Source organism: Mobula birostris, chromosome 9 (assembly GCF_030028105.1).
Source record: "Mobula birostris isolate sMobBir1 chromosome 9, sMobBir1.hap1, whole genome shotgun sequence".
NCBI lineage: Eukaryota > Metazoa > Chordata > Chondrichthyes > Myliobatiformes > Myliobatidae > Mobula > Mobula birostris.
This window is the reverse complement of record NC_092378.1, coordinates 1598698-1624716: the sequence shown is the minus strand read 5'-3', so window position 1 is coordinate 1624716 and position 26019 is coordinate 1598698. Positions and strand designations below refer to the sequence as shown.

General features: G+C 43.7%; 1 protein-coding gene across 1 annotated transcript in view; it reads left to right on the top strand.

Annotated features, from left to right (window-relative positions):
• The window catches only part of polr3b (polymerase (RNA) III (DNA directed) polypeptide B), a 146605-nt gene that overhangs the window by 100999 nt on the left and 19587 nt on the right, over positions 1-26019 (top strand). The window contains exons 18-21 of the mRNA XM_072267353.1: positions 1200-1317; positions 13043-13185; positions 21242-21345; positions 23050-23216. Coding sequence (XP_072123454.1) covers positions 1200-1317; positions 13043-13185; positions 21242-21345; positions 23050-23216 — 532 coding nt within the window. The remainder of the gene's footprint in view (positions 1-1199; positions 1318-13042; positions 13186-21241; positions 21346-23049; positions 23217-26019) is intronic.

Sequence of the window (26019 nt, the reverse complement as noted above, 5' to 3'; positions counted from 1 at the left end):
GTGAGCAACATGAGACATTTTATTAAAATACATTTTTGGAAATAGTTTCCTTTCAGTGACTGTTTGGAGTGCCATAGAAACAGGCCCTTCGACCTAACTGGTCCATGCTGACTGCAACATCCTTCCTGCTAGTACCAGTTGGCTGTATTCAGCCTTTAATCCTCCAACCCCTTCCCTTCCTCGTACCTATCCAAATATTGTACCCACTTTGCCACTTCCTCTGACAGTTCATTCCAGGTACTCTTTTCCTTCTGTGTAAAGAAGTTACCTCTGAGATCTCTTTTAAATCGTCCCCTTCTGCCTGTGCTCTCTTGTTTTGGATCCACCTTTTAGTCACCTACTTGTACCATACTGAGCTCATTTAAGCGATGAGTTTTTCCAGTATTCTGCAGAAACAGGGCATTTGTCCCAGCTGCTGTGTGTCAGTGTTTATGCACTACATGAGCTTCCATATCCCCCTTCCCTCTCTTCCTTTTACCCTCATGTTTAATCAGCCCCTTCTTAAATCTGCCTCTGCTATCCAACTTGACCGCATCAATGGGCCAAATAGCCTAATTCTGCTCCTATGTCTTGTGGTTTATCTCGTTCTGGGAGAAAAGCCACGTTTTCTAGGAAGGGAGATCCTACTTACTTCCAAATGGATTCCTGTCCAACTTTAGATCATACTCAAGGTTGTGCACTGCATAACTTTGAGCTCAAAAGATCAGTTGTGGATATTAGAGGGGAAATGCTCAGCTGAATGAACATGGCTGATGTCTCATTATATGAGCAAGCTAGTCATTCCTATGTGAATATTGACCGGACTATATTATCCATGACAGCTAGCGGTTAGCACGATGCTGTTAAAGCTTGGGGCGTCGGAGTTCAGAGCTCAGTCCCAGTGTTCTCTGTACATCCTCCCCGTGGAATTCCTGGGCTTTCTCCAGTTGCTCCGGTTTCCTCCTGCAGTCCAAAGGCATTCCGGGTAGGGCATTTGATTATTGTAACTTTCCCCGTGATTAGGTTAGGGTTAATTTAGGGTTGTTGGGCGCCGCTGGGCTAGGAAGTCCTATCCCTCGCTCTGTCTCTAAATAAATCAATCTTGTAGTGACTGACTATATTACAATGAAATAGGCAATCTGTCCTCTGAAATAGGTTACTGCAGATTGGAAATTGTCCAAGTATGTCACAGGTCTCGTCTCATCATTCTGGTTGTCTAGGGGAGAAAGTGGAAAACAGACAAGTGTTGGTGAACAAGTCGATGCCGACAGTTACACAGACGCCGCTAGAGGGAACGGCACAATCCCAGCAGCCGCAGTTCCGTGACGTCCCAATCACGTACGTTAAAGCTCTTAATTCTGGGAATATATTCAGAAGGAACAGCACAGAAATGGGGCTGTTTTTACTAAAATAATTTAGTATGCTTGATATTAAATTGCCACGGGCGCAAGTGGGTAGCGTAGCAGTTAGTGCGATGCTAGTAATGCTTGGGTGTCAGGGTTCAAAGTTTAATTCAGCGTCCTTTTTCCCGTGTGCACATGTCGGTTCCGCCGTGCTTAGCAGCTATGCCACGCATGAAGGTCAGGAGCTGGATTCATTCGCTGCGTGGAGAAGGGGAGCCTGCTGCATGGGTAGCATTTTGTTCTCGATATCATACCACCTTGGCTTGCGCATCCACACATGGACAGCTAGGACACAATGTCCATGGCCAACCCGACCAACGAAAGCCAAACTGGTCCTGAGGGCTTACAGTTGTGTCCATCATATCACAAGTTTTGCCTACCTGCAGTGCTGGGTCAAAGGGGATGTGTATTGTGACCTGGGGTGGCATTCTTTGGCCTCCCACCCTCACTGTGGGAGTAGGTCAGGTATGGTAATAATTAAATGTCTTTAGGCTAGATTTGGGTTGAGTGTTTATATCCAGGCAGACCACCAGTCTGATATCATCACACAGAGGGTTATACAGTAGAGAAAAAGCTCTTCAGCCCAACTTATCCGTGCTCTCTGTTGCCCAGTGAGCTATTCCCATCTGCCCACGTTTTGCCCATAAGCCTCTAAACCTGTCCTTTCCATGGACTTACCAAGATAGCTTTTAAACACCGCTAATGTGCCTGCCTCAACCACTCTTTCTGGCAGCTTATTCCAAATACGCACCATCCTTTGTGAGAAGAAGCTGTCCGATGTAACCCTTATACACATGCCACCTTCTTCGTAGTACACCCTGCTGGGAAAAAGTCTGAGTGTTTTCACCCTGTGTATGCCTCCGTCAGGCTTTCCCTCTCAATCACCTTCGTTACAGGGACTAAAGTCCTAGTCTACACAACCTCTCCTTGTGACTCAGGACCCAAGTCCTGGCAGCAACCTGGTACATCATCTCTGCACTCTTTCTAGTTGAATAATCTTTTCTGTAGCAGAGCAACCAAAACTGTACACAGTACTCCACGTGCAGCCTCACCAACGTCTTGACAACTGCAACATAACTTCCCAGCTCCTGTACTCAGTGCTCTGACTGATGAAGGCCAGTAAGTCAAGCACCACCTCCACCACTCTATCTACCTGTTGCACTACTCTCAGCGAACTCTGCACCTGCACTCCTAGGTCATTTGGTTCTGTGACACTCCGCTACAATTTTCTGTATTAGTCCTTGCCTGGTTTGGTCTCCCAAAACATAATATCTCACATTTATCTGGACTAAAAGCCAGTTGCCAGTCCTTGACCCACATACACAGCTGATCACAATTCCCTGTAATTTTCTTAATCTACAACTCCACAACTGTGAAGTAGCATTGTGGTTAGCACCACACCATTACAGTTTGTAGTGTCGACGTTCACTTCCAGCGTCCTCTGTAAGGAGTCTGTATGCCCTCCCCATGATCGTGTGGGTCTTGTTCTGGTCCTTTGGTGTCCTCCCACAGTCCAAAGATGTACCACTTAATCTTGTAAATCTTCCTGTGATTACTCTAAGGTTAAATCAAAATCAAAATCAAAGTCAAAGTCAAACTTAGAGTAAAATTTATGATCAGAGTACATACGTGTCACTACATATAACCCTGAGATTCTTTTTCTGCAGGCATACTTAGCAAATCTATAGAACAGTAACTGTAAACAGGATCATTGAACAACAAACTGCAAATGCAGATATCAATAAATAGCAATAAATAATGAGCATGAAATAACAAGATAAAAGGGTCCTTAAATGAGTGTAGTTATCCCTTTTTGTTCAACAGCCTGATGATTGAGGAGTAGTAACTGTTCTTCATCAGGGTCTTGGCCCAAAGTGTCAACTGTACTCTTTTCCATAGATGCTGCCTGGCCTGCAGAGTTCCTCCAGCATTTTGTGTGTGTTGCTTGGATTTCCAGCATCTGCAGATTTTCTCTTGTTTGTGCCTGGACCATCACTCTCTGTTTCCTACCGCTGAACCAGTTATGAATCCGATCTGCTATCTCCCCCAGATACAAACCTTCCAGATAGCCTGCCAAGAGGAACCTTTTTTTTTTTAAAGGCCTTGCTGAAGTCCATAAAGTCAACATTCACTTTCTTCCCTCACGAGACCATAAGATATAGGAGCAGAATTAGGACATTTGGCCCATCGAGTCTGCTCCGCTATATCAAGATGCTGACCAATCAAGAATCCATCAATGTACATATTGGCCTCCACAGCTGCCTGTGGAAACAAATCCACAGATTCACCACTCTCTGGCTAAGGAAATTACTCTTTACCTCCCTTCTAAAAGGACGCCCCTCTATTCTGAGGCTGTACCCTCTGGTCTTAGACTCTCCCACCATAGGAAACATCCTGTCCACATACACTCTATCAAGACATTTCACCATTCGATAGGTTTCAATGAGGTCACCCCTCATTCTTCTGAATTCCAGTGAATACAGGCCTACAGCCATCAAATGCTCTTCATATGACAAGCCATTCAATCCTGAAATCATTTTGTGAGCCTCCTCTGATACCTTCTCCAATTTCAACACATCCTCTCTAAGGTAAGGGCCCAGAACTGCTCACAATACCCCCAAGTGAGGCCTCACTGCTGCTTTATAAAGTCTCAAAAATTACATCCTTGCTTTTATATTCTAGTCCTCTTGAAATGAATGTTAACATCACATTTGCCTTCCTCACCACAGACTCAACCTGTAAATTAACCTTCATGGAATCCTGCACAAGAACTCCCAAATCCCCTAGCACCTCAGATGTTTTTTTTTTTCTCTCCATTTAGAAAATAATCAACTCTTTCATTTCTCCTACTAATGTGCATGACCGTACACTTTCCAACACTATATTCCATCTGCCACTTCTTTGCCCTTTCTCCTAATTTGTCTAAGTCCTTCAGTAGCCTCAATTTTTCCTCAAAATTACCTGTCCCTCCACCTATCTTCATATTGTCTGCAAACTTTGCAACAAGGCCATTAATTCCATCATCCAAATCATTGACATATGAGGTAAGAAGAACCGGTCCCTTGGAACACCACTAGTCACCCGCAGCCAACCAGAAAAGTCTCCCTTTATTCCCGCTCTTTACTTCTTGCCAATCAGCCACTGCTTTATGCTAGGATCTTTACTGTGATATCATGGGCTCATAACTTTTTCAGTAGCCTCATGTATGGCACCTTGTCAAAGGCTTTCTGAAAATCCAAATACACAACATCAACAGATACTGCTTTGTCTGTCCAGCTTGTTATTTCTTCAAAGAATTCCAACAGATTTGTCAGGCAAGATTTTCCCTTGAGGAAATCATGCTGACTCAGGCCTATTTTATCATGTGCCTTCAAGTACCCCAAAACCACATCATTAAAAATCGACTCCAACGTTTCCCCAACCACTGAGGTCAGACTAACTGGCCTATAGAGTCTCTCTCCCTTCTTGAAGAGTGGAGACATTTGCAGTTTTCCAGTCTTCCTGAACCATTCCAGAATCTAGTGATTTTTGAAAGATCATTACTATTGCCTTCACAATCTGTTCAGCCACCTCTTTCAGAACCCTGTGGTGTACACCATCCGGTCCAGGTGACTTATCTAACTTCAGACCTTTCAGTTTCCGGAGAGCCTTCTCTCTAGTAATGGTAACTTCACACACTTCATGACCCCCGACACCTGGAGCTTTCACCATACTGCTAGTGTCTTCCACAGTGAAGATCGATACAAAATACTTGCTCAGTTCATCAGCCATTTCTTTTTCCCCCATTACTACCTCTCTAGCATCATTTTCCAACAGTCCAATATCCACTCTTACATATCTTTTACACTTTGTGTCTGAAGAAACTTACGGTATCCTCTGTAATAATATTGGCTAGCTTACTTTCATACCCATCTTTGCCTACTTAATGACTTTTTAAATTGCCTTCTGTTGGTATTTAGAAGTTTCCCAATCCTCTAATTTCTCACTAATTTTTACTCTATTATATGCCCTCTCTTTGGCTTTTATATTGACTATGACTTTCCTTGTTTACCACGGTTGTGTCATCTTGCCTTTAGAGCACTTCTTCCTCTTTGGGATGTATGTATCCATGCCTTCCAAATTGCTTCCAGAAATGCCAGCCATTGCTGCTCTGCCGTCACCCCTGCCAGTGTTCTTTCCTGGCTAACTCCTCTACTATTCCTCTGGAATTTCCTTTACTCCACTGTAATACTGATACGTCTGAATTTAGCTTCGCCTTTTCAAATTTCAGGGTGAATTCAATCATATTATGATCACTTTCCCCTAAGGTTTCTTTTACCTTAAGCTCTCTAATGTACAGGTATGCATCGCTTAACGTCCACGATACGTTCTGTGAAACTGGACCTTATGTGATTTGGACGTTGTGCGAACACCATATTAAATACTTAGCAAACCTATATGGAGTACTGTAGTGTGCCTGTATTGACTAAATAGCCAAGAACTTACACTAAAACTATATACTGTACACTATAATACATACATCAGAATTTTTTATTTCATTTTAAACTTTTTAATTTTTTTCACTTTTTAAGCTTTTAGGTAAACACTTTCTTAGCCTATATCACACACAATTTATCGATATCATAGTCTGGTCCTGCTTTTTCTTTAAGATTTTGAACAAACTCCGTGCCTTAGCAGTGATTGTCAACGTGCTGAGAGGGATTGTCTTTTGTGTTGGGTCCTCAATCCATGTCATCAGCAATTTCTCCATATCTGATATAGATCCTTCTCGCATTTTCGTGAGCCTTGTAGTTTCCAGCGAAGCCGATCCTTTAACAGCTTCCAGAATTTTTTCTTTGTTTTTCAGGATCGTTGTCATTGTCGAGTGCGACAAACCTAAATCCCGAGCAATAGCATTCACTGGTTTTCCACCTTCATATTGTTTAACAACCTTTTGTTTCACTTCCAAATCAATACTTTTCCTTTGCCTCGTGCTGCTGCTATCACTAGGAGTGGTTTTGCTGCGTTTGGAAGCCATGATGCACTCGGTAATATTTTCGAAAGAAAATTAAACAGAGAGCTAACGCTACTACACTCAAGAGACGCGCGATACATGAGATTGGTTACGTCCGCTACATCACGTTCTCCGATCGGGACTACGGACGTATATGCGATCGGGTGTTGTCCGAATGGACGTTAAGAACATAAGAAATAGGAGCAGGAGTAGGCCATCCGGCCCATCGAGCCTGCCCCGCCATTCAATAAGATCATGGCTGATCTGTCCGTAAACTCAGCACCATCTACCTGCCTTTTCCCCATAACCCTTAATTCCCAAGTGGCGCACACCTGTATTCTGGTTCGTTGCACACAGCCGATCCAGAATAGCTGATCCCTTAGTGGACTCAACCATGATCTGCTTTAAAAAGCCATCTCATAGGCATTCTAGAAATTCGTCCTATTGCAATCCCGCACCAACCTGAATTTCCCAATCTACCTGCATATTGAAATCCACCATGACTATTGTAACATTGTCCTTTTGGTATGCATTTTCTATCTCCTGTTATAACTTGTAGACCACATCCTTGCTACTGTTTTGGGGGATCTGTATATAACTCCCATCAGGGTCTTTTTACCCTTGCAGTTCCTTAGCTCTATCCACAATGATTCAACACCTTTCGATCCCATGTCACCTCTTTCTAATGATTTAATTTCATTTTTTACCAACAGAGCCACACCACCTTCTCTGCCTTCTTGCCTGTCCTTTTGATACAATGAATATCCTTGGGCATTAAGCTCCCAGCTATAATCTTCTTTCAGCCATGATTCAGTGATGCCTACAACCTCATACATACCAATCTTTAACTGTGCTACGTTCATCAACCTTATTCTGTATACTGCGCGCATTCAAATAGAGGACCTTTAGTCCTGCATTCACCCTTTTTAATTTTATCCACCTTTTACATTGCAACTCATCCTGTTGACTGCAATTTTGCCCTATCATCAGCCTCTGCTTGCTAGGAGTCTCGCTACACATTGCCTGTTTGTAAACCTTATCCTCAGAATTATCATTCTGGTTCCCATCCCACTGCCTAATTAATTTAAACCCTCCCAAACAACTCTAGCCAATCGGCCCGTAAGGATATTGGCCAGAGGCTTGGTGTGCACCATGATTCCTACTGTAGATGAAGTTTCAGTTCAGTTAATAAAAGCCCTTCAAGTTATTGTAAAATCCCTTCTGGAGCACTTGTGTCCTTTAGGAAGAGGAATCAGTTCCACTTATTGTTCTGGCTTGCATGTGACCCCAAGATAGTTGAGCCTTACTAGCAAGCAACTGAATGCTTACAGTCCACCACCACATACCTGCAGTGGTTCAGGGAAGTGGTTAATGAGAATGTGTGGAGAGTGATAAATGTGATTAAAGTAGGAATGGTGTATTGCTTGTTGATGGTTGGCACAGATAGAGTAGATGTGGAGATGATGTTTCCTAATAGTAGGAGAGTCTCAGACCAGAGGGCACAGATAGAGTGGATGTGGAGGTGATATTTCCTACTAGTGGGGGAGTCTCGGACCAGAGGGCACAAATAGAGTGGATGTGGAGATGATGGTGGGGATGTCTGTAGGACCAGAGGGCACCGATAGGGTGTGTGTGGAGAGGATGTTTCATATAGTGGTGGAGTCTAAGACCAGAGGGCACAGACTCAGAATAGAGGGACGTCCATTTAGAACAAAGATGAGGAGAAATTTCTTTAGTCAGAGGTGAAGATTCTGTGGAATTCGTTGCCGCAGGCAGCTGTTACAGGGAGAAAGCAGGAGAATGGGGTTGAGAGGGTTAATAAATCAACCATGATGGAATAGCAGAGCAGACTCGATGGGCTGAATGGTCTAATTCTTCTCCTCTGTCTTATGGTCTCATGGCTTGGACTCAGATGCCTAAAGGGCAAGTTTCCTGCACTATTTCTCTGAGTACCTTCACAAGGACAGTCAGGGATGGACTGCAAATACCAATATCCACCACCTTTGAATAAATTAAAAGATTGAAAAACCACAAGAACCTGACAAACAGCTGGGATGATTCAGACCTTTAAACTCAATCAGTAACATCGTGGATCATCTGTAAAGTGAATTTACTCATCAGCTTTTGTCCATCATGCCCTGATCCACTTCCTCAACATCCAACGTGCAGAGTTCCCTCAGTGTGGGTCACCGTACACCCCTGGAGAAGGCTGGAGTTCAGGAGACAGCTTGTCACCTGCCGTACACCATGTAAACTCATTATCAACAGTTAGCACTGTAATCATATTTAAAAATCAGACTGCAGTGTACATTTTTTTCTTCCAGAGGTTCTGATCTGATGTTCTTTAGTTGGATTTGGATTTGCATCTGCAGCCAGGTGTAAAAAGTTCAGATTAATCATGAGATTGTTGTTCCCCCATCTGGTGTAAATCAGCAAATCTGACACACTCAAACTCAGCGTGCAGAGCCGCTACCTCACCTCTCAGTGATCCAGCGTCATTCCCCGCCTCTGTGTGGTTTATACATCCTCCCTGTGGCCTCATGGATTTCCCCCCAAGTGCTCCCCTTTCTTCCCACATCCCAATGCACTTGGTGGTTAAAAGGCTGCTGTAAGTTTCCCCTCGTGTGTGGGTAAGTGATAGAATCTAGAGGGAGTTGAGGAAAATAAAAAGAGATTGGTGGCAGGGTGGAGATACATCTCGACCAAAGGAGGTGTAAGGCGCTCTTTCCCTCCGCTACCCTGCAAGTCACCCATGGGCAAGGTGTAGCACCTGCTTAGCCCCCCACCAAGGTCACGTGAAGCCAAGGGAGCAGGTGGCGGATGGTCGTATGTGCAGCTGGTGCATATCACAAGCCCCGGTTATGCGACCACTGATGCCTGGCAGGCAACCTCTGAAGAATATTGGTAATGGCTGTGGTCACCTGCCTTGTAAAGACACCACTCAGATGAAGGCAGTGGTAAACCACTTCTGCAGAAAAAATTGTGAAGAACAATCATGGTCATGGATAAGACTGTGATTGCCCACGTCAATAAGACATGGCACATAATGCTGGTGAGTGTGTATGAATATCTGATGGTTGGTTGGGATGTGTGAACCAAAGGACTCGCTCCATTCTGTTTAACTCTATCCTGTAGTGTTAAGATTGAAGATTGTTTATTGTCATTCTTCAGTACATGGATGTAAGGAGAACAAATTGATTGTTACTCCAGGTCCAATGCAGCATAAAATAACACGGTGAATATAAAGTAGACATATAAAAGCAAACCTCTAAAACCCAATGAGCAAGTAATTATATACATGGACAGATTGTGTGTACGTAAAGTGACACAAGATGATGTGTATGCAGTGGTGGTGGGGGTTAATGGATGCAGGTGATGACTTGGGTAAGTGACTGGTTTTTGAGTCTTGTCCTGATGTGCATTTCTATCATATGTTATGGGTTTAGAGCTAATTCCAGGAGCAAGAAGATTCATTCACTTAATACCTTAAATAATGCACAAGAAAAGGCATAAAGAGTTTGTGTTCGTAGACCATTCAAAACTGTGATGGTGGGCGGGGGTGGGGGGGGGGAAGAATGACATCGTGAACTTGAACAAAATAGGAAAATATAGTTTATCTAAACATCCACCTTTGAAGGTGGCAGGACATAGCAAAGCTACATGATTTCAGAGTTCAGAAATACAGGGCAGTTGTTCTGAGCCACACCTAGAACGTTACATGCAGTTCTGGTGACAGTACTTTGGGAAATGTGACGGTCTTAGTGGAGATTTATTGGAGTGGTTCTGGAAATGAGGGGTTTCAACAAAATGTTAGACTGAGGAAACTGGTGTTCTGAAGCAAAAGACTGAGACCTGTTGGGAGAGAAATCCAGAGATTTGCAGCATTCTGAAGGAAGTGTTGCTCCTCATCTGTCTCACCCCTTATTCTGAAACTGTAACCTCATTTGGGATAATACTGGAATCCACTTGGAAGCAGTTGAGTTTGAACCAACTGAGCTTGTTTTGCTGGAGTTCAAAAAATGAGTGGGGATTTGATCGAAGCATCTAGGATTTGAATAATAATATTAATGCAGGTTCAAAATGTTTTACGTAAATTATAAAGATAAATTAATACAGTCATAAAACTACGAGACAAAATTAAAAATCATAAGTAACGATAAACATTATAAAATGTAATTGAATATACCAAATTATAGAAATGTAATCAACATAATCAGGCATTAGGCAATCCTATAAGTAGGCCAAATTTAAAAAGTAGGTTTTTAGAAATGTTTTGAAGTACTAGCTTGACATATCTCAGTGGGTAGAGTATTCTAGATTTTTGGTGCATAAAAGCAAAAGCCCGCATCGTCAGTTCTTATATGCTTGCCTCTAGATACACAAAGCAAACCAGTATTTGCAGATCTAAAATTACGACATAAGGAGATAGATATTCCAAACTATACAGAGGAGCTAGATTACTCAGAGCCGTATATACAATGAAGGGTATTTAAAAGTTGTTCCTAAAGGACACAGGTAGCCAGTGTAATGACGTCAAAACCGGTGAAATGTGCTCAAATTTTCTTTTTCTGGTTAAGATTCTTGCTGCTGCATTTTGAACAGGCTGCAGCCAATCTGTATCTATCTTAGGCAATCCTGAGAAGAGTGCATTACAGTGGTCTAATCGGCAAAAGCATGAATCAATTTTTCTACAACATAAGAAATCAAACTCTTCCAATGTTCCTTAAGTTAAAGAATACAGTCTTAATAATATAGTTAATACGTGATTTGAAATTTACCTCAATAATAACATGCAAATTCTTTACCTCTGGCTTGATTTGTAAGGCCAGATGATCAAGTTTATTGCTAAGATTCACACTTTTTTTTATTGCTACCAATAACCATAAATTCTGAAATCTTGACACAGGTTAGATACAGAGAAGATATTTCCCTTGTAGGTGGATCTAAAGGCAGGGGTTGTTTTAAAAGTTCAAGTGCATTGTCATTCAACGTGTACATGTGTCAGGGAGGGGTAGCACCTCTGGTGGGGGAACATGTTGCGTCCTTTTCAGGGCGGTTAGTCCGCCTTTGGTCCCCACCTGGCACTCAGCTCTCACCTGTGGCTCCTCGTAGCTGTTTGCATGTGACAGCGGCCACACCCCGGACCACGGCTTCGACAAGCCGGCTAAACCAGGTGAGGGTAGCCAATGGGTCTCAAACCCTCGGTGAGATAGGGAGTTGTCTATCCCAGCGTGTGAAGACAGACTGTGGCGGATTGAGTGGACGAGACCAATGGAAGGTCCAACGGTCAAGAAGGCGGTCTCTGCAAGCGTCGTGGAACATGTAGAGCAGGGCAATACACAGAAGACATCCTGGTCATCCACTGCCCCTAGTCCCATCTCCAGCCGTCTAGACTCTGTCTTGCCACTGGATCCAGATGGGAATTGGGAAGAGAGAGTGAGGCTGACACTGCGCCACTCTCCCTCACTTAAATCCAAGTCACGCGCTAATCTCGACACCATCATAATGGTGTCGAGGTCCTCATCGACGTCAACGATGGACGAACAACAACAACATGTATACCACCAAAAGAAATAATGTTTCTCTGGACCAAGGTGCACAACACATAAAGTAATATTACTACAAGTAAATTAACAAATAATAAGGTGCATTTATGACACAAGTTAAACGATAAACAGTATAATCCTGCTGGCATTTCATATGTGATGAGACCTGGGTGATGGCAGGGAGTTCAGTAGTCTGCCTGGGGGAAGAAACTGTTCCCATCCTAATAGTTCTTGTGCTAATGCAATGGTATCTCCTGCTTGATGGTAGGAGGGTTAAAGAAGTAGTTGGACAATGGAAGGGATCACTGACAATGCAGATGGCCCTGCATACACAGCACTGCTGATAAATATCTCTAATGGATGAAAGAGAGACCTCAATCATCCTCTCAGCAGTTTTCACAGTTCTAGTGTCTTGTGGTCAGATGGCTTGCAATTCCCGTACCAGCTGGTCTGAACACTTGATGGTGCTCCTGTAAAAATTGGTTGGAATGGGGTGTGGGGAGCCTTGCTCGCTTCAATCCCCTCAGGAAGTGGAGGCACGGCTGTGCTTTCTTGAGGAAAGAGGTGATGTTGAGGGTTGAAAGTTAAGAGTTGTCCAATTTAGGGAGAGATGAGGTGGAAGTATTTATGAGGGTCATGGTTCTTCCTCAAAAGAAGGTGGAAACAACTCTTTGAATGTTTAGCTAGATCAATTTTGACAAGTAAATGGTTGAAAGGTGTCAGCAGGCAAGACAGAGTGGGGATCTCATTACATAGTGAAGCAGCCTTGAGCGGCCAATGGCCTATTGCTAAATTGGTTTTAGGTATTCCTGAGGTTACCAGCAGTACCAGGCTGCCTGCTCCTGAGATCACCAGTGCCTTTGGACTGTCTAATCCTGAGGTTATGCCGATGGTCTAGGGCTGCCTAAACCTGGATTTCTGACTGTGTTCTGCTCAGATTACCAATGTGACGTACTGTGAGATTCCTAATGGATAGGTACATAGAGAAGTTGGGCTTCAAGGGATAAGTGCGCAGCACAGGAAATTGGGACTAGCTGGCTGATCACCGTGGTTAGCCGAAGGACCTGTATTCATGTTGTGTTTCTCCAGGACTCTAATATTGTTGTCACTTACGTTGACAGTTACAAAGGAGCAACAGACTCGTATATTGAGAAGGTGATGATTTCTTCAAACTCCGAAGATGCATTCTTAATTAAAATTCTCTTGAGGCAAACAAGGCGTCCTGAGATTGGTGACAAATTCAGCAGTCGACACGGACAAAAAGGTAAACTGGAATACAGTGCCTTGTAAAAGCATTCAGTCCCCAACCGTTTGTTCACATAAATGAGTATTGCAACCAGGGATTTTGATCAATTTAACTGAGAATTTTTATTTGTGAATCACACATTCCTTTTTTCACAGTAAAGCCCAAAACACAGGGAAAATTGTAAAGCATGGAAAACTAAAAATTCAAAAACTGAAATGTCAGCAATTCAGAAGTACTCATCCTCCCCTTTGCTCAGGATTTAGATGAACCACCTCTCACAGCTATTACAGCCAGTATTTTTTTTGAATGTCTCTTTTAGTTTTGCACAATATGATGGAGCAAGACTTGCCCATTCGTTCTTGCAAAATTGCTCAAGCTGTGCCAGGTTAGTTGGGGAGTAGCAGTGGACAGCAATGTTGAGGTCTTGCCAGAGATATTCGATTGGGTTAAGGTCAGGACTTTGACTGGGCCACTCAAAGACATTAATTTTCTTTACTTGAAGCCACCCATGGTTGCTCTGGCAGTGTGCTTTGGGTCGTTGTCCTGCTGAAAGACAATCTTCCTCCCCAGTTTAAGCTTTATGGTAGATGCTAGCAGGTTTTTATCCAGTATCTCTCTGTATTTAGCAGCATTCATCTTCCCATCAATTCTGACCAGATTTCCAATCCCTGCTGCTGAAAAGCATCCCATAGCATGATGCTACCTCCACCATACTTTACTGTAGGGATGATGTTACCTGCTGATGTGCAGTATTAGTTTTATGCTACACACACTGCTTAGAATTGAGGCTAAAAAGTTCCACTTTAGTCTCATCCGAGCACAAGGCCTTCTTCCACATCTTTACAGAATCTTCCAAGTGATGCTTTACGAAGTCTTTACAGGCAAGGATATGACTTTTTTTGGGCCAGGGCTTCTTCCTTGTCACTTTTCCATAAATACCCCTTTTGTGCAAGGCCTTTGCATTATTTGTGCAAGACCTTCGAGATTGTGGAGCCATGAACGTCATCTCCAATTGCAACCACTGACTTCTGCAGCTCATGCAGAGTGACTGTTGGCTCACAGTAGCCTATCTTACAAGTACCATCTCCTCCAGCAAAAGTTTAGAAGGATGGCCTGTTCTAGGCAATGTGACTGTGATTTCATTATTTTTAACTTTTTCTCAAAGGGCTGCACTGAGCTCCAAGGTATGTTCAGTGTCTTTGAGATGGTCTTCCCCAGATTTGTGCTTCTCTGTTATAATTTTCCTGACTTGTCTTGAGTGCTTTTTGTCTTCATTTTGGTTTGGTCTGTTGAAAATCTACCATACTGTTGGACCTTACAGAGATAAGGAGTATTTATTCTTATGAATTCATTGAGATCAGGTGATCCTCCAATTTTCTATACCAGCAAATTGGGTAGGTTAGTAAGGTGATATATATTGCACCCGAGGAAAGTTAGCATGGTAATTACAAAAGGGGTGAATACTACTTCAGCCTCACAATTTTGATTTTTAATTTTTAGTAACAGGTTTTGTAAGTTTTCTTTTGATTTGACATGATGCACAACATTTTGTGGATTAGCTCAAAATACTATACTTCAATATCTCAAACCACAGGAATTCTGCAGATGCTGGAAATTCAAGCAACACACATCAAAGTTGCTGGTGAACGCAGCAGGCCAGGATGCTGCCTGGCCTGCTGCGTTCACCAGCAACTTTGATGTGTGATACTTCAATATCTCTTCAGTTTAAAAAAATGAGATAATAAAACGTAAAAATTGTTGTGAGGGCTGAATTCAGTATGTCCACTTTCTGATTTTGCATTTTGTAACTTGGTAAATTGCAAACAAGAGAAATTCTGCCCGTGCTGAAAATCGAAGTAATATACACACCATGCTGACTCTTCATCAGACTTGAAGAAGGGTCTTGCCCCAAAACATTCCTGCTGAGTTCCTCCAGCGTTTTGTGTGTATAATTTGCTAAGCTGGTTTGTATTGTCACATGTACCGAGGTAGAGCGACAAGCTTGTCAGGGAACTGTTCATACAGATCGTTGCATTGAAAGGAAACAACAGAGTCCAGAATAAAGTGTTACAGTTTCAGAGAAAGTACAGTGCAGAAAATAATAAGATGCTGTAGCCGTGACATGATAGTTTGTGACGTCAAGGGTTCATCTAATCATACTCGGCAACCATTCAATAGTCTCATACTGCAAAAGGGAATCTGTCCTTGAGCATGATGGTACGTGCCTTCAGGCTTTTAATATCTTCAAGTTAAAGCAAGCACCATCTCCCTGGTGTTGCACTCATCTCTGGAGTATCCGGACAGTGAAAGCACCTATGTGAGACTATCATTTATTGATTACAACTCCACCTTCAATATTATAATTCCATGCATACTCATCACCAAACTCTGGATTGTAGAAGTCAGTAACCCCTTCTGCAACTGGATCCTTGACTTCCTGATCAATAGACTGCAATCGTTAAAGACAGGAACCCCTCCACCACGATTATACTAAACATTGGGACTGCACAAGCTGTGTCTTTAGCTCACTACTCTCTTCCCTCCCTGCACATTCATGATTGACTAGATTCTGCTCTAACTCCACCTTCAAGCTGTCTACTCAAGATTTTTTTTGTGTTGGTTTGGGATTTATCAACTTTGATGCGGTGTTAAGGGGTGCAGAGCAAAGCTGGGTGGTTGAAGTTAAGACAAGGTCAATCTGATTGAAGAAATGATATCTCACGGCTGAATGGCCTTCTCCTGCCCCATTGGAAAGGGAGAATGAAACACACTCAGTGATCACTTTAATATGTGCCTCCTGTACCTAATAAAGTGTCTGCTGAGTGTATCTTCCTGGTCTTCTGCTGCTGTAGCCCGTCCACTTCAGGGTTCGTGTTGTGCATTCAGAGATGCTCTTCGGCATACTACTGTTATAACGCATGGTTATTTGAGTTACTGTCGCCTTCCTGTCAGCTTGAACCAGTCTGGCCATTTTCCTCTGACCTCTCTCATATAACATGGCTTTTCCACCCACAGAATAGCCACTCACTGGATGTTTTTTTTTGTTTTTCACACCAGTCTCTGTAAACTCTAGAGACTGTTGTGCATGAAAACCCCAGGAAATTGGGAGTTTCTGAGATACTCAAACCATCCCATCTGACACCAACAATCAGTTCACAGCCAAAGTCACTTAGATCATATTTCTTCCCCATTCTGTTGTTTGGTATGAACAACAACTGAAAATCTTGACCATATCTACATACTTTTATGAATTGAGTTGCTGCCACCTTACTGGCTACATTAACGAGTGGGTGTACTGGTGTACCTAATAAAGTGCACAATATCCACTGTTACTGTAAAACCTGGGGGTAGTTTACAACCTGGTCTGCCACCACTTTAGTTTCCAAAGTTACTACACTGAATGCTTTTCCAAATCCAGTCACCATGTCCAAATCGTACCATTTAGTGTGGTTTTGCCCACCTCTGAGGTGAGAGAAGGATGCAGTTTGGTTACTGTGGCTCACCAGGTGCTCACCCTGCTTTTGAACATAGCTCATTTATCAATTAAAAACTGCCAGCAATGACATGGACAAACAACGCATATGCAAAAGATAACACTCCATACAAATACAAAAAGAAGAAAAAACTAAATAATAGTCATAATAAATACATAAACAATAAATATCGAGAATAAAGATGAAGGATCCTTCAAATTGAATCCATAGATTGTGGAATCAATTCAGTGTTGGAATGAGTGAAGTTATCCCCTCTGGTTCCAGAGCTTGATGGTTGAGCAGTAATGAGTGTTCCTGAACCTGGTGGTTTGGGTCCTGTACCTCCTCCCCGATGGCAGAAAAGAAAACGTGGCCTGGATAGCAGTGGTGCTCTATGATGAATTCTGCTTTTCTGCAACAGCCCTCTATGTAGATGTGCTCAGTGGTGGGGAGAGCTCTGCCATGATTGTCTGGGCTGTATCCATGACTTTTTGTAGGATTTTCTGTTCAATGGCATTGGTGTTTCTGTACCAGTCAATATACTCTCCACAACATATGTATAGAAGTTTGTCAGAGTTTTAGATGACATGTTGGATCTTCACAAACTTCCAAAGAAGTAGCGGCGCTGCCTTTGTTACTTCATAATGGCACTTGCCTGCTGGGCACAGGGCAGATCCTCCAAAATGGTAACATCGAGGAATTGCTGACCCCCTCCACCTCTGATCCCCGGTGAGCACTGGATCATGAACCTCCAGTTTCCTGCACCTGAAGTCAATAATCAGCTCCTTGGTCTTGCTGACATTGAGTGAGAGGTTGTTGTTGTGGCATCACTCAGCCAGATTTTCAATCTCCCTCCCATTGGCTGATACGTCACCACCTTTGATGCAGCCAATGACAGTGCTGTCATCAGCAAACTTAAATATGGCATTGGAGCTGGGCTTAGCCTCACAGTCATTAATATAAAGCTAGTAGAACAGGGGACTAAGCACACAGCCCCCTTCTGTGTAAAGAAACCCACCTCTGACATACCCACTCTACTCTCCTACAATCTCCTTAAAGTTATGCCCCCTGTATTAGCCATTTTAGCCCTGGGACATAGTCTCTGGCTGTCCACTCAATATTGAAACAAGTTATCTCGAAATGTTTTATTCTGGATAGATCACTCAGTTTAAAATCGAACTTTTGAAATTAATACGTGTGCACATTGGAGTATAAACCTAAGGGTTTTGGAAGGATTGTTGGAAGGGTTCGCTCATTGTAGTCGTTTTATAAAGTGCAGTCTCTTGAATATTTGTTCATTCTGCTTAAGCCACGAAATGTGAAAGGCAAGAGAGCCTTGCAAAATGTCCCGCAGTGTATGTTTTCAGATACAAGACCTGAACCGGTAACCTTCTGACCTCCTAATTAAGTATGCAAAACAGTGGCATTACCATTTTATGGCCCATAATTGCCTCCCGCAAACAAATTCAGGAGTGAAGCAGTAAATGCAAACTGTTATTGCAAAGGGGCCCTTAACCCGTTTTCCCATTTGCAGCATCTCAAGACTGTACTAATTGTTTAATAATAGCAGCTCCCGGGAGTATTTTTAATCTTTCTAATGTATTAATTAGCATTCACTCTCTTTAACGAATGGTGTTGCATGTAGTGGCGAAATACAACTGGTCTTGAACAAAATTCTCCACGAGAAGCAAAAACTACATTGCGATTCAAATGATAAACCTGGCCTCAGCCAGTTCTCAGCTTCTCTGTGTGTGAGTGTGGTAAGGTTTGAGCAAATTGTACCTACAATTCTCTAAATTATATGCCCTCTTCTTATTGCTGCCATTGGACAGGAGGAACCTGAAGACACATTCTCAAAATTTCAGGAAAAGCTTCGTCCCCTCCACCATCAGATTTCTGAATGGACGATGAACCCACGTACATTACCTCACTAATTTTTCCCTCTCTTTTTGCATTACTTATTTAATTTAATTTTATATGTATAGAAATATACTTATTGTAATTTATAGTTTTTATTATTGCAATGTACTGCTGCCACAAAACAACAAACTTCACAACATATGGCAGTGATATTAAACCTGATTCTGATTCAGAAAGCTGTGATCTGTTTTTGCAGTTTTACTGGGTTTTAATGCAGGCCATGTGTACAGTCCACAAAGGCAATATATAAATGTGCAATTAAATGTGAAGAAAATGTTAGTAAAAGGCCTTGGATATGGTTAGCCCTGTCAGCACTTTCACTGGATGACAATTGGTTAATTATTTACTCTAGTCCACCAGTCTCTTCATTTAATGAAACCCACAGCTGTGTTGGATCTGTGGGACCCATTGTTATGCAGCTCACCAAAGGCTATGAGCTGCCTCTGACGGAGTACCCCTGCTTCTTTCTCTTCTCCGGCCTTTTTGTGTCAATTTCATGCATCTTTTATCATTCCCTTTCACACAAAACAAACAACACACTGTCCCTCTGTGGCCCAGGCAGTCTGCACTTTCCACACTCGCCTGCTCATTCTCCGTTTTGATTATTAAATCATATCACAAGTCTGGCTGAGGCTTTCCCCAAAAGATGATTATTCACCTGTCGCAGCAAAACTCAAAGTTTGCAAACTGTAGTTTAAGCAGCCCCCAGTCCTGTGCATAAGGACTTGCATGCATGTTAGGGTTAGGGTTATTTAAAGTAGAGTTGGAAAGTTCTTGATTAGTCAGGGCATCAAAAGTTACAGGGAGGAGAATGGGATTGAGAGGGTTAATAAATCAGCCATGATGGAATGGGCCAAATGGCCTAATTTTGCTCCTGTATCTTATGGTCTTAAGAGAGAGGATATTTCCTACACTAGGGGAGTTTAGGACCAGAGGGCACAGCCTCAGAATAGAAGGATGTCCCTTTAGGACAAAGGTGAGGAGAAATTTCTTTAGCCAGAGGGAAGTGAATCTGTGGAATTCATTGTCACAGGCTGTTGTGGAGGATATGTCATTGGGTATACTTAAGGTGGAGCTTGATAAGTTCTTGATTAGTAAGGGTGTCAAAGATTACGGGGAGAAGGCAGGTGAATGGGACTGACAGGAATAATAAATCAGCCATGATGGAATGGTGGAGCAGACTCAATGGGCTAAATGGCCAAATTGTACTCTTATGTCTTATGGTATGAGGTTAGTGGGGCATTATGCCTTCCTGCCACACTGCAGGCATGACCTGTGATTGAACCATTACACCCTTCCCTTGCCGGTAACCTGACTGAGGATTCCCCCTGTGCCCTTGCTGGCTTCGAGCTGCACAGCAGTCTGCCAAAGATTGTGTTTCCTCAGATGTTGCGAAGTTGTGAAATCTTCATTCTGGAAGCTTCTGTTCTGTATTTCTCAGGCTGGTTCTCAGGATTTGCCACTTATGGCCAAACTGACACTGACTGGGCCACCTGATGCTCCCGACGCTGTCAGTTTGTTCATTGGCAGCTTGAGGTGTCCCCTGCTGTGATTACCAGCTACAGATTCTGGTGTTGGTTCATTATTCAGAATCAGAACCAGGTTTAATATCACTGATGTTCCTGACGCTGTCAGTTTGTTCATTGGCAGCTTGAGGTGTCACCTGAACTACAGATTCTGGTATTGGTTTATTATTCAGAATCAGAACCAGGTTTAATATCACTGACTTATGTCATGATATTTGTTGTTTTGCAGCAGCAGTACAGTGCAATACATAAAATATACTGTAAATTACAATAATATTTTAAAAATAATTAAATCGGTTATGCAAAAAGAGAGCAAAAATAGTGAGGTAGTGTTCATGAGTTGGTATATTGTCCATTCAGTTATTTGGTAGTGAAGGGAAGAAGCTGTTCCTAAAACATTGAGCCTTCTGGCTCCTGTACCATTTCCCTGGGGTAGCAATGAGATAGGGAGCCCAGGACAGATTCTGGTGTAAGCTTAAAAATAACCTGGATATCTTGCCAATTCTTCTCGATGCATCACAGAAACTAGCCTCCCTCCATGGGCTCCCCTCACTGCCTCTCTAAAGCTGCCAGCATAATCAAAGACCTCACCCACCTTGGACATTCTCTCTTCTCCCCCTCCCCCATCAGGTAGATGATACAAAAGTCTGAAATATGTACCACCAGACTCAAAGACACCGTCTACCCTGCAGTTAACAGACGCTTGAAGAACATGTTGTTCGATAAGATGGAGTCTTGGCCTCACAATCTACCTTGTTATGACCTTGCACTTTATCGTTCCTGCACCGCACGTTTTCAGTAACTTTTATACTGAATTGTTATTATTTTACTTTGTTCTACCTCAGTTCACTGTGTAATGATCTGATCTGTATGAACAGCATGGGAGACAAGCTTTTCAGTATATCTCAGTACACGTAGTCATAATCACATCAATGGTCCATCATTAAGGGCCCTCACCACCTAGACCATCACTCCTTTGGCACACTAATCTGTGAGCAACTGACTACATTATGAAGCAAAAATATCCTAATGGCTGCTGTGGGTTATAAATATTTTGGTAAATATTGGTGACTTTTCAGAATTGTGATGCATGTTGAATTTGCAAGTAATTACACCATTACTAGAACAGTTTTCCAAGCATCTCCCTCTCTCTAGGTGTCTGTGGCTTAATTGTACCTCAGGAAGACATGCCATTCTGTGACAGTGGAATCTGCCCTGATATCATCATGAACCCTCACGGTTACCCCTCGCGAATGACGGTGAGTCTCGACTGGTCTTTTCTTTGGCACAGTGATTTACTGCAGACAGACACAGTCTTAGTGATCGAACTCAGGAGAATGGGGGGGGGGGGTGGCGGGGAACAGAGTATTTCTGTGGCACTGCCTGGCAATGAGAACTTCAGGCAAATCTTACTTAAGAAACGTTTGCATTAAAAGAGCACAGAAAAAATAAACTAACGAGCATGTTGCTGGGACTTGAGTTATAAGGAAAGGTTGAATAGGTTAGGACTTTATTTCCAGGAGTGTGGGAGAATAGGGGTATTTTATAGAGGTATACAAAATTCTGAGGGGTATTGATAGGGTAAATGCAAGGAAATTGGGTGATATAGAACTAGAGGTCATAGAGTAAGGGTGAGAGGTGAAATATTTAAGGGGAACTTCACTCAGAGGGTGGTGAGAGGGTGGAATGAGCTGCCAGTGCAGGTGCTGGATGCGGATTCAATTGCAGTATTTAAGGGAAGTTAAGATCAGTACGTTGATGGGAGGGGTAGAGAGGGCTGTCGTCCAGGTTTGGCTTGATGGGACTAAGCACAACAGTACAGCATGGACTAGACCAGTTGAAGGGCCTGTTCTTTGCTGTAGTGCTCTACGACTCTGTGACCAAACCGATGAAGATCCACTAATTATAAAGATAGGTCTAGAACTGCTGAGATCTGGGGATATCCTCCAGCATGGGTGCTAAAGTTGTTTTCCAAGCCTTGAAAGGTGGATAAGCAAGTTGAGTTAACCCCATAGTAAATATGGGTTAAATCCAGTCCCGTCCCTGGGGTGGTGCTGGGTTTCAAAGACAACCTGGAATGTGCAACATTCTGGCCTTGCCAGTAAGCTGCCATCTCAGATCGGTCAGAGTCAGTTCAAATTGTTAAATTGTTGGATCCTTTAGGGAGCACAAATTTTCCGTACATGTTGCTCCTCCTGTTTACTTCTGGGGAGAAACTTTCACCTAGGAGTATTGTGAGAGCTTTGGTCCCCTCATCTAAGAAAGGATGTGCTGGCTTTGGAGACAGTCCAGAGGAGATTCACGAGAATGATCCCAGGAATGAAAGAATTAACATACAGGAAGTGTTTAATGGCCCTGGACCTATACACACAGGGGTTTAGGAAAATGAGGGAGGATCTCATTGAAACCTATGGAATATTGAAAGGCATGGAAAGAGTGGATGTTTCCTGTAGTGGAGGAGTCTAGGACCAGAGGGCACAGCCTCAGAATAGAGGGACAACCATTTAGAACAGAGATGAGGAGAAATTTCTTTAGCCAGAGGTGGTGAATCTGTGGAATTCATTGCTGCAGACAGCTGCGAATATTAAGTATATTTAAAGCGGGGGTTGATTGGTTCTCAATTAGTAAGGGTGTCAAAGGTTACAGGAAGACAGGAGAAGAGGATTGAGAGGGATAATAAATCAGCCATGATGGAATGGTGGAGCAGACTCGATGGGCCGAATGGCCTAATTCTGTCTTTTTGTCTCCATGTTTGCTCAAGTGCACCAGCTAACTCCTGAACAGGATAGCTGTGCTCAAGTAATAGAAATGGGCCTGGTCTCGGGGTAAGCAATAACTCCAGAGAGAACTGGCTCTAGGAGAACAGGTTACCGGCCTGTTGTTGGATGATGGTGAAAACTGGGGTAGCAGTTACAGATCCACACGGTTTGTTGGTTTGACCTGATGTCTGCTTGCACCCACAGGTCGGGAAGTTGATTGAGTTGCTGGCAGGCAAAGCCGGCGTCCTTGACGGCAGGTTCCATTATGGTACTGCTTTCGGAGGGAGCAAAGTGAAGGATGTGTGTGAGGATCTGATTCGATACGGCTACAACTATCTGGGCAAGGATTATGTCACCTCCGGAATCACTGGGTATGACAGATATGGTGTTTAATCAATGGGTTTGGGCCGGCAAGGGCGGGGTACACACAAAAGCCTTCAAGGGCTATGGGGAGTCTGATACCAAAAGTTATGTAGAAGTGCTGAACATGCTCGATGGACTGAGTGGACTCCTGCTTTCTGTGTTGCTTTCCCTCAAGCTGTGATGATTAAGTGGTGATTTAAAGGGTTGTTCAGAATTCTGCAGTGTCTGATCTGAGTGCAGGAGTGGAAGGGAGAGGTATATTCACGGTGCCAGCTGTCAGTGAGGCACTAACTAGTGGGAAGGGTGCAGTGTGTCACAGAGGGGGCGCACTTTAGTGGCGACAGTGAATCCTGAATAGACTAGGGGAGGAATAGGAAGAGGGGGTGAATTTCCCCTAGTGAGAGGGAGAAGGCCAAATCATTGAGTATATTTAAAGCAGAGGTTGATAGGCTCTTAATTAGTCACGGCATCAAAGGTCACAGGGAGAAGGCAGAAGAATGGAGTTGAGAGGGTGAATAAATCAGCCGTGATGGAACAGTGGAGTGAACTCGTGAGCTGAATGGCCAGCTCTGCCCTTATGTCTTATGGTCTTAAAACAAATGGAAGGACAAAGTGTGTTATGGGGATGTGACAGCAGAGAACCCCGAGAGTAGACTGGGCTAGGAATAGGAAAAGTGAGTTGGTTAAATTACCAGACTAGAGGTCCAGGACCCTGAATTCAAGTGGGGTGCCACGGTAGCATAGTGGATAAAACAATGCCTTTGCAGTTCGGGGCGTCAGAGTTTGGACTTCAATTCTGACATCCTCTGTAAGAACGCAAACACAATTAACTTTGCCTCCAACTTTCACCCTGCCCTCAAGTTTACCTGGTCCATTTCCGACACCTCCCTCCCCTTTCTAGATCTTTCTGTCTCTATCTCTGGAGACAGCTTATCCACTGATGTCTACTATCAGCCTACTGACTCTCACAGCTATCTGGACTATTCCTCTTCTCACCCTGTCTCTTGCAAAAATGCCATCCCCTTCTCGCAATTCCTCCATCTCCGCCGCATCTGCTCTCAGGATGAGGCTTTTCATTCCAGGACGAAGGAGATGTCCTCCTTTTTTTAAAGAAAAGGCCTTCCCTTCCTCCACCATCAACTCTGCTCTCAAACGCATCTCCCCCATTTCACGCACATCTGCTCTCACTCCAGCCTCCCGCCACCCCACTAGGAATAGGGTTCCCCTGGTCCTCACCTACCACCCCACCAGCCTCCGGGTGCAACATATCATTCTCCACAACTTCCGCCACCTCCAACGGGATCCCACCACTAAGCACATCTTTCCCTCCCCCGCCCCTGCTTTCCACAAGGATCGCTCCCTACGCGACTCCCTTGTCCATTCGTCCCCCCCATCCCTCCCCACTGATCTCCCTCCTGGCACTTATCCTTGTAAGCGGAACAAGTGCTACAGATGCCCTTACACTTCCTCCCTCACCACCATTCAGGGCCCCAGACAGTCCTTCCAGGTGAGGCGACACTTCACCTGTGAGTCGGCTGGGGTGATATACTGCGTCCGGTGCTCCTGATGTGGCCTTCTATATATTGGCGAGACCCGCCGCAGACTGGGAGATCGTTTTGCTGAACACCTACGCTCTGTCCGCCAGAGAAAGCAGGATCTCCCAGTGGCCACACATTTTAATTCCACATCCCATTCCCATTCTGACATATCTATCCACGGCCTCCTCTACTGTAAAGATGAAGCCACACTCAGGTTGGAGGAACAACACAGTATATTCTGTCTGGGTAGCCTCCAACCTGATGGCATGAACATTGACTTTTCTAACTTCCGCTAATGCCCCACCTCCCCCTCGTACCCCATCTGTTATTTATTTATATACACACATTCTTTCTCTCTCTCTCTTTTTCTCCCTCTGTCCCTCTCACTATACCCCTTGCCCATCCTCTGGGTTCCCCCCCCCCCCCGTCTTTCTCCCCAGACCTCCTGTCCCATGATCCTCTCATATCCCCTTTGCCAATCACCTGTCCAGCTCTTGGCTCCATCCCTCCCCCTCCTGTCTTCTCCTATCATTTTGGATCTCCCCCTCCCCCTCCCACTTTCAAATCTCTTACTAACTCTTCCTTCAGTTAGTCCTGACGAAGGGTCTCGGCCTGAAACGTCGACTGTACCTCTTCCTAGAGATGCTGCCTGGCCTGCTGCATTCACCAGCAACTTTGATGTGTGTTGATCCTCTGTAAGAATGTTTGTACATTCATCCATGTGCACATGGGTTTTCTCCCAGAGTCCAAAACATACTGATTAGTAGGTTAATTGGCTGTTGTAAATTGTCCTGTGATTAGGCGAGGGTTAAATGGGTGGATTTTTGGGCAGCGTGGCTCAGTGGGCCAGAAGGGCCTGTTTTGTGTTGTAGCTCTAAATACAATTTTTTTAATATTTCTGAGGTGCTTTTAGGACACCTCAGAGAGGAGGTCCCACCTGGTATTCTGGTCCAGAGGGTGAGTTCATGTGGGATCTGGTGTGAGCTGGCCAAGTGGGTACAAGATTGGCTTGTTGGTAGGAGTCAGATTGTGATAATGGAGGAACTGCTGCTGGACCTACCACTGATCGTCATCTGTAGTGATGACTTGGATGAGGGTGTAGGTGGCGTGATTAGTAAGTGTGCCAGTAATACTAAAGTAGATGATATCACAGACAGTGAAGAACAGCATCTATTTCAGCTGGGTACATGAGCCAAGAAGTACCAGACAACCTTTATAAGACATTAGTCAGGCCACACTTGGAGTATTGTCAACAGTTTTGGGTCCCTTATCC